This window comes from Anarhichas minor, unplaced genomic scaffold (genome assembly GCF_050575085.1).
Source record: "Anarhichas minor isolate MPS153535 unplaced genomic scaffold, ASM5057508v1 ptg000087l, whole genome shotgun sequence".
Classification (NCBI taxonomy): Eukaryota; Metazoa; Chordata; class Actinopteri; order Perciformes; family Anarhichadidae; genus Anarhichas; species Anarhichas minor.
Window position 1 is genome coordinate 1,834,386 of NW_027466533.1, and position 9,137 is coordinate 1,843,522.

The 9,137-nt window shown below is 43.6% G+C and overlaps 1 protein-coding gene across 2 annotated transcripts; it reads left to right on the forward strand.

The window, feature by feature from the left end:
- Positions 1 to 408: 408 nt before the first annotated feature.
- Positions 409 to 8,734, forward strand: shox (shox homeobox). Of its 2 annotated transcripts, none has more exons than XM_076081894.1 (6): positions 409 to 925; positions 2,564 to 2,772; positions 5,957 to 6,014; positions 6,200 to 6,288; positions 8,068 to 8,280; positions 8,645 to 8,734. In XM_076081894.1, exons 1-6 carry the CDS (start codon positions 679 to 681, stop codon positions 8,732 to 8,734), a joined length of 906 nt encoding a protein of 301 aa, XP_075938009.1. In that variant the 5' UTR covers positions 409 to 678. The 2 variants fall into 2 exon arrangements, with proteins under 2 accessions (XP_075938009.1, XP_075938010.1); XM_076081895.1 differs by lacking the exon at positions 8,645 to 8,734 and adding an exon at positions 7,924 to 7,937 and having other exon boundaries at positions 8,046 to 8,313.
- Positions 8,735 to 9,137: the final 403 nt, after the last annotated feature.

A 9,137-nucleotide genomic window follows, 5' to 3' on the forward strand; every position in this document is an offset into this window, starting at 1 on the left:
CACACACACTACAAATCATGGGGCAATCCTACAAAATGTGTATCTCCTAATCGCGTTAATTAAATTTTCGCCGAATTAATTAGACATAACAGCCACACACATGCAGCCTCCTCGCAGGAGAGAGAGAGAGAGAGAGAGAGAGAGAGAGAGAGAGAGAGAGAGAGAGAGAGAGAGAGAGAGAGAGCGAGCCACCGCGGGCATTTTAATGACCCCGTAATTCAATTAACCGCCTCCATCAGCTCCATCATTGATTTGTGGAAGAAGAATAAGACGAAGAAGAAGAAGAAGAAGAGGAAGAAGAGGAAGAAGAAAAAAAAGCTGCTGAAAGTTGCATTCTGCAAAGTCGAGCCGGCCTGTAATTGCTCAAGACACAGAGGATCGGAGGGAAGAGGGGGGGGGGGGGGGGGGGGGGGGGCTGGGCTGAGGTGGCCGTGTATAAATAGTGTGCTCTCAAATACACAGTCACAACAGCAGGAGTGATCTCACCTCCTCTCCACCCCTTCTATATATCGCTGCTGCCAGCCTCCCCCCCCCCAAAAAAAAGAAGAAAAAAAAGAGCGTATCCGCGAGCGGTAGGCTGCCGGGTTTACTATATAGAGACGGCGAGGGAGTACATACCGAGAATTCACCGTGGATTTCCCTGACCAGGACCACTGCTGAGCGACAGAGCCCCCGACCATGGAAGAGCTCACGGCATTCGTGTCGAAATCCTTCGATCAGAAGACCAAGGAGAGCAGCAAGGAGAGTATCACGTACAGGGAAGTTTTGGAGAGCGGCTTGACGAGGGCGAGGGAGCTGGGCAGCCCGGAAACAAACCTGCAGGACATAACGGAGGGCAGCCACTGCCCGGTGCATCTGTTCAAGGATCACGTCGAGCTAGAAAAGGAGAAGCTGAAGGACTTTAGTGTTTCGAGGTCGACCGAGGGTAAGTTTTTTATTTTTTATTTTAAATGTAAGAAAAAAATGCTCCGTATTGTGTCAGGGAGATGTCTCAAGTTCAGTTGTTTTTTGTTTTTTTGTACCGAGAGCGACGTTTCTGGTTTTCTTTTTGTTTATTTGTTTTTATCCACAAATCCACGCGTAAAAAGAGTTGACACGACCGTGCGCGTTTAGTTCACGGTACATTTACAAAGTTAGCGCATTATTGGGATGTTAAAAGGCTTATTTTTACACAGCAGGAGGCGGGCCCTTCGTCATGTCGTTGTTTTAACTATTTGATGATGGTTTTAAGGCGTTCAGTCTTTGGCCAAACGAAAAAAAAAAATCACTGTAGCATTTCTTATAATTTATATTATAGAAGTTTATTAAATCATAATAATGAGTTTAGCCACATTTTAATGGCAATTTAACATTTTGTGGCAGCACGAAAATATGTGTCAGCTATAATACTCAGCTATAATACTCCCATGCGTTATGAAGTGTATGGTAAGCGTGTATCTGGTACAGTACATCATCTATATTATATTTGGCATCATTTAAAAGTTGAACTGCAATACTATTTTATTAGTGTCCCCTTTAAAACCTACACCCTGCATGGTTGTCACACTGCTTTAGTTGGTGTGCCCCCCAACCCCCACCCCAAAAACAAATCACACTCTCAACTGTTAAAGTCCTCTAAATTGTAAAAAAAAATCTTCCTTTACAATAGCCCATCATTTATGAGCAGGTTAAAAACAGTCAACACAGCAGGACAGGCCTCTTCTAGCGCGCAGTGTGCTGTTTCAGACATTTACTGAGTCATTTTAACCCCTTTCTATATTTAAATAATAGGCAGAAAGAAAAGGGGCAGCATTATCTGTATTTTCCTGCCTTATACTTATTTATGCAAATATGAATGCAAGCGAGGAAGGCTAGTTCTGTGTATTTAGGATTGGGATTTTATAACTTGATATAATATATATATATAATATTTAAAGACTTTCAGTTTTGGAAAAACATATTTTCACGTCAGATTACTACGAACACCAGCATGTGACCAAACAGTCCAGTAATTACAGCAGCTGTCAGATGTGTTACTAATAATAACAACACACTGATTACACGGAACATAACAGATTATAAAAGTAGAATATACTGGCAGCATGTTGCATTATGTGAAATACAGACGTGTAAAGGTTTTCAATGAAAAATAAAGGAAATTGTATATTTTAATTATTATTATTATATCTAGCCTGAAATGACCTCAGTCTGTTTGACGGAGGCGAGTATTTAAGCCCAAACCTTCACCGTTTAGCCAGGGCTTAATTCTCTGCTCTTTAATTCGCTCATTAGGCCTAACATGGCGCGTATTGACTGATTTACTTTTATAACGGCGCTGACATCACACGCTGACTTATGGAGGCTGAACGCAGCCACAGGCTCTCCACATGCTCTCTCTCTTGGAGCAATATAGCCTGTGTAACGTGAGTGTGTTTGCTACAGAAACGGCAAGGCCTTATAGGCCCCTGCCAGGGCCCCGTGCACCGGTTATGGGGGTGGGGGCAGTCATGTTGATAAGGGAGAGAGATAGTACGTTTTTTTTCATTTTTATTTTATTTTTGTTAACCCGTGGGCCGTTCAACAGGGATATACGAGTGCAAGGAGAAAAAGGAGGACGTGAAGTCGGAGGACGAGGACGCGCAGAGCAAACTGAAGCAGCGGAGGAGTCGCACTAACTTCACCTTGGAGCAGCTCAACGAGCTGGAGCGGCTCTTCGACGAGACGCACTACCCGGACGCGTTCATGAGGGAGGAGCTGAGCCAGCGGCTGGGACTGTCCGAGGCCCGGGTGCAGGTGAGGATCTACTGCTTTCTCTTCTTCAGGTCTTTGCTCCCAACTTTATCTGATTCCAAACGGCAAATAACACATTGCGGTGCTGCTGCTGCAAGAAACAATGTTTTTTTTTTTTTTTACCTCTCGCAATATCCGCGCAGGGACTCGGCAGTGTGTCAGTGGGACAATATATTCTCGGTGTTTTGAAGCGATATTATGATCTCTGTCAGACGTTATGTGTCGTCAGACTGCAGCTCTCAGACAGCAGGTGTGGGTGGATTGTGTAGTGGCAGTTTTGTTATGATCTAATCAGTTATTGCTTTGTGCTACAAGACGATCAAAACATCAGTGTGCCTCGTGAAAAAGGATTTGCTTACAAAACAATTAGCACACTTAATAAACTGTTAGAAAATGTCATAATTTTCCTTTCTGTTTTATTTAAATAATCGGCAGGTCAAGCAGAGTTTGACCTGGTGCTCATCACGTTTTCGAGCTTGTAGAAATGACTGCAAGCGAAAAAAATGACTGAATCCCACCCCCTAAAAATATATGTATTCTCTTATGTTTTGTTTTGTGATATAAATACATCAGTGTGTGTCCTGCAACACGCAAAACAAAAAAACAAAATGCCAATAGCTCTTTATTCTACAGGCAGGATGAAATTACAAAAACCTGAGAGATAAATGATGCAGTGTGAAAAAGTCTAAAATATTTTCACAATATCTCTACTGGACTGGTCAGTGTCATTTCATCGCTGGCCTATCTTATGCTTTTTCATTTTTCCTGGTGTCGTATAATAATCCTGTATATGGAAGTTAAACGATCTCACCGCATAAAAGTGCATACGCATGATTCTTGTATCTTGTAGGATTTGTGGGTTCGAAGATCGAACATTTACACTGAATATCTTTTAACCACACGTGCCTGCGCCTTCTCTGATGGAATTAACGAGTAGTTAAAATAACTGGAAACATAACCCTCTATACTTTTATAGAGGGGGAGTTTAGTGACATCAAACACGTGCTGTAAATCATCGGGGGATGTAAGCTGCAGCAGCAGCAGGCCTGTATAGACCTATACACTCCTACGATCCGAGCAGCCTTAGGGGAGAAACACACACACACACACACACACACACACACACACACACACACACACACACACACACACACACACACACACACACACTCACTCAGAAGAAAAAATCCCAACCAGTGATTAAAATGAATGAAGAGCCTGAATGGCCGCTTCAGGGGACGCGCTCTTATGTCAACTCGTATCCCTCCTCATTTTCTTTGTAATATCTGCCATTGGCTTGATGTAGTGTCCCCATAAAAACACATTAGAAATAACTCAATTCTGGCCCGATGCTGCTGTTCGGCTATCTAATCGGATGAATAAAAGCCATCGTATAGAGCTTTATAAGACCGCAGACTACTATTCTGAGCCGAACACCGTCGGGGCTCGGTGGACAGTATAACCGGGATAACGCTGCAATTATCACTAATAAAGTGAATAGCATGCGCGTTAAGATCATTTATGGTGTGAATATGGGTGATACAGACTCAACAGACTGACTTGGTGTGTGATTTCTGTCATCAAAGCGACTGACAGAACCTCTCGATGAAGAATGCCTTTATTATTTTTTTAGTAAGGCCCGTCTCAGGCACGGGGACATGTTGTCTCCAGATCTAGTGAGAGTGGATTGCAGCACGCAGGGGCTGTTGCAGGCTGCGAACCCGCGCTCCGAGCAGCTGTCAATGAATCTAATTGAAAGTTATGAGAGCTTGGTGAGGAGCAGGCAGTAATTCGGTTAGGACTAATATCTTTGGGTTTCTGGCGCGCGGCTAAATTAAATGTCATTATTCACTGTCTCTAATAAAAAATCAAAAAGGAAATGAGATTAGGGTATTTGTGAAGCGCATCATTGAGTGGCCCTTAATGAAGAAATAACTGTCTGAACCAGTGTAGTTCACTTTGCTTAACATACTGGCGCGTAATTGGAATTGATCCCGGGCCCGTCTAATATTAGCCTTGATTTATCTGAGGGATTACTGTGCGTCTATGCAAAATCACCTGGGATGTTCATAAACACCTTTTCTACCATCATTTAACGCAGCTGATCTCTCACAGCCTGTACATTCATGACTATTTACAATATGTATTATTATTATTTTATATTATTATTTTATTCATTTATTGTTCATTATTATTATTGTTATTATTATTAATATTAATAATATGAATATTATTATTATTTTATTATTATTATCACGTTCATTATTAATAGTATTACTTCGTGCTAATAATACAAATAATGATAAAAGTAGTAATGATAATAATATATACTGTGATACTTTCAAAATTCAATTTATAACGTCAGTTTGAAAAGCAATGATTTTTATTTTAGTTCAGCCTCCACTGCCGCTTGTCTCAGTCACTAACGACAGTTATTACAGACCCATCGACACAATATCACGCCGATCCACGCAGCTCAAAATGGCTTCACGGCACCTTGAGTCATCATCATCATCGTCACCGTCAGTCTTCGCCCTTATGTGGTAGCCCGCGAGCGGCCGCTAATGTAAATGATAATCATAGCGGGGGGTCGGAGGGGAGGGGAGATAATGTTATTCACCGAGGCAAATTAGGCTGATGCTGATTAACAATAGGCCGCAGCCTGCAGCTTCAAAGACAGGCGGCTAATTGGAAGGTGGCAAGTTTTTTTAAGGGTATCTTGACGGAGTATTATCAAAGTATTCTTATTATATTCGGTCTGTGGAGATTGTGGTCAATGCAGAAAATAAAGTAATTTGGATGTATTTTAACACCATAATGGTCCTCTGTGTACTACAAAGCTAAATATCACGTGTAGCTCATCTTGTGGATTTGGTTTTAAAGGATTTCCTGGGGTGTGTTTTATTCAATCTCCATACAATTTATTTATATTCTAGACATTTCTTTATTTTTTCATCAGAATAATTTGTAGTATATTTTTGAACAAGCAGCTAAACAAGACTTCATTAGCTCATATGTAACCTACTCCTGATTTATTTTATTGGTTACAAATAAGTGGTCTATAATATTATTAAAATAACATCTGATATGACAATAAAAAGGACATCAATGACAGTTTTATTAAAATCTGGATTTAGTACTATTGTTCTATGTTTTTCTTACAGATAATTTGCTTTTTCAATTACAGGTCTGGTTTCAGAACAGAAGAGCAAAATGTCGAAAACAAGAAAACCAGATGCACAAAGGTAAATATCACTGCCTTTTATAATGTTCCTATTTATACTTTCCCTTTTTTCTGCATTATTTCAGTTTTGCAATTTTCTGCCACTTTTATTAAATTGCATGTGGCAAAAAAACAACCTCTGAATTGCTCATGTCATATAACAACAACTGTCTGGCTGTCTGACAGACATCTTTCCCTTCTCTCCAGGTGTTATCCTGGGCGGCGGCAGTCACCTCGACGCCTGCAGAGTAGCACCCTATGTCAACATGGGTGCCCTCCGGATGCCCTTCCAACAGGTAGGCTGAGTTCTCTATCTTTTTTTTATCAGAGCTGACGAAGCTTGGCAAATTGAAAAAAACAAACAAACATCCAATCAGGGGGAACTCAGGCAGAAATAAATGTAGAGAAGCTTAACATGCAGGCTGAGTTGCAGAAAAAAATATGATTACTCAGCATCTTGTTTCACGCAAGACTGTGAAATCTATTCAAAAAAAAGAACAGGTCAAAGCCAGTTGGAGCTGTGTTTCTGTGGTGGAATCCGTGTCAAAGTAGGCCTTCTATATTTGTACCTTCACAAGAATCTATAGGCCATGTGCAGTTATTAGATGTGAGTGATGAGAGACTGAGTGTGTGTGTGTGTGTGTGTGTTGTAGGGGGGAGGGAGCAGCTCAGACCTCACTGCACCTTTCACCTCCCGGCAGACACATTTGATCTGCTGCTATCTGCCCCCATGCGTCTCCGGCTGCAGCGTTGTCTCGCTTGACCCCTCATGGAAAAAACGCGCGGCCCTAATTAACCCGACGGTGCGGCGGGCGCGAGCACATAAAAGGGATGATGAAAGCAGGGGGGGGTGGAGGCTCTGATGGATATTTGTGCCGAGAGAGAGGAACGCCATTTGAGGTTGAGATAGGCGGTGGGACTGCAAACACACACTGCACTGGTATTACAATGCAGTGTGGGAATGGCGAGTGGTTTGGTTGGCTGAGGTGGAGGACTCAGATTTGGCCCTTAATAAACTGTGTGAACAGGACACACTCGCACCTTGACACTCAAGCATCGATCTGTCCCGCCGTGTCCCCCCTTCCCAAAACGCTCCACGAAAACAAAGTCTCAAAAACTTTGGTTTACCACCGGCGCTTATATGGTCTAATCAGACGTATTTGCGGCGTGCACTTGGAAACGATCCATCACAGTTGTAGTTTGTTGCCCTGTATTGTTGGTAAGCGAGATGTGTGGAGACCTCTCCGTTGTTTGCAGTGAAGGTTTTTTGTTTGGGTCGCCCGAGCGACGATCCGATGGTGGCTCAAATGCATTTTCCCTTTTGTTTTAACAACTTCGACTTCAGTCACTTCAGGCCAAAGTGAAAGGGAGCAAAGTGAAGAAAGAAAATAATATTTAGTGGAGTTAAAACTTTGACTTTATATCGTTCTATTTTGGTTGGAGAGGAACGCGCGAAATACTTGAGTTTTCCCACTTCTTCCTGTGGTGTTTGAAACACATGAGAAATGGCAACAGGCTCAGCTCGCTCCCTCTGAAGTGAGTGGATGCTTAATTTTCACCTACTTCTTATAAAATAATTGCCAAGAATGTGAAAACTGATATCCTATGCTCCTTATGGTTTCTTTTTCTCTCTCCCCCCTCTTGACTCAGGAATATGTCTGGATAAATATTTATAACTCCAAATATGTGAATATCTTTTTAGTGCAAAATTGTTTATTTATGCAATTGAATACATAATCAGGATAACAAGACTGCATATTTCCAAGGGTATGAGGGAGTCCTCAGTCTGAATTAAACAAATCGGCTCTGGGTCCTAGAAAGACTTTGATTCTGGACGATTAAGTTGGATGTGGTGTCTGAGAGCATGATTCATTAACTTTTAGAATAGCTGACGTGATGAAAAAAAGGGCCGCCCTTAACTATTTTCTTAGAAAACACACTGTAAGCAACAGCTTCGAGGGGGTACAATTTGAGCTGGAATTTAATAGTGTCAGACTGTGAAACCTAAATCCTCAATACACACACGGCCCGAGGCGCCCACGCTGACTAATTTTGTGTTTTTTTTCTTCCCGCAGGTCCAAGCCCAGCTCCAATTAGACGGGGTCGCCCACACCCACCACCACCTGCACCCTCACCTGGCGGCTCACGCCCCCTACCTGATGTTCCCGCCCCCTCCCTTCGGACTACCCCTCGCATCGCTCGCCGAATCGGCCTCGGCGGCGGCGGCGGTGGCGGCAGCTGCCAAGAGCAACAGCAAGAACTCGAGCATCGCCGACCTGCGACTCAAGGCAAGGAAACACGCCGAGGCTCTGGGACTCTGACCCCCATCGGGCTTCCCCCCCCCCCCCCCCCCCTCCGCCCCCGCCTGATGCCCATAATCACCTCTCACACCAGACTGAGCCTGTGAAAGGGCCGTGACACTCACAGCTAAGACTAAACTAAACAAAAACATTGAGTGAGAGTGAAAGAGAAGAACACAAATACAGAGAGGGGGGAGAGGGAGTGTGTGTGAGAGAGAAAGGGAGGAGGAAAATAAAAAAAGAAAGAAAGAAGGAGGGAGCGAGAAAATTGTCACAAAACCAGCTGCCAAAACAAACCACTTGTAGGTAATTAAATACCAGTGAAATCACCTTTTACTTTTCGCCCCAACAGGCAGGACTTCTGCGGGGCCAGTGGCTCAGTCCACTCCAGGCACAGATCACATCCCAAGGACCGTACAAACACATGTGGATGTCTGTGTGAGGGGAGGGGCCGGGCCCGGCCCGTCAGACCAGAGGACGTTAGAACAAAGCAAACTGGCAGGGCAGCAGCAGGGCCAAAAAAACGGCAGAGCCTCGCCGACGCTGGCCCCCGCCGCCACGTTTGACAATGCAGAGGGTTGTGAGCATGGGGGGGATACAAACCCAAAAAACACCACCCCGCCGAGGCATTGGAGCGGCTCTCACCTTTTTACACCCCGCCCTCACTAGAAAAATGAAGAAAATGTTTAAAAAATCGAATCAAAAAAAAGGGGCCATATCTGTCTCCTACCACTGTGTTCCCTGCTGCTGCCAAATGCATGAGCTCTAATGGAGGAGCGTTCTGAGACTCGACATACACGCTCGACGGCTGTTTTTAACGCTGCCATCCGACATGCCCACAACCT

Coding starts and splice junctions, on each gene's coding strand:
- shox (XM_076081894.1), top strand. CDS start 679: ATGGAAGAGCTCACGGCATTCGTGTCGAAATCCTTCGATCAGAAGACC. Junction 2,773..5,956: donor TGTCCGAGGCCCGGGTGCAG/GTGAGGATCTAC, acceptor TTTCAATTACAG/GTCTGGTTTCAGAACAGAAG. Junction 6,015..6,199: donor AGAAAACCAGATGCACAAAG/GTAAATATCACT, acceptor CCTTCTCTCCAG/GTGTTATCCTGGGCGGCGGC.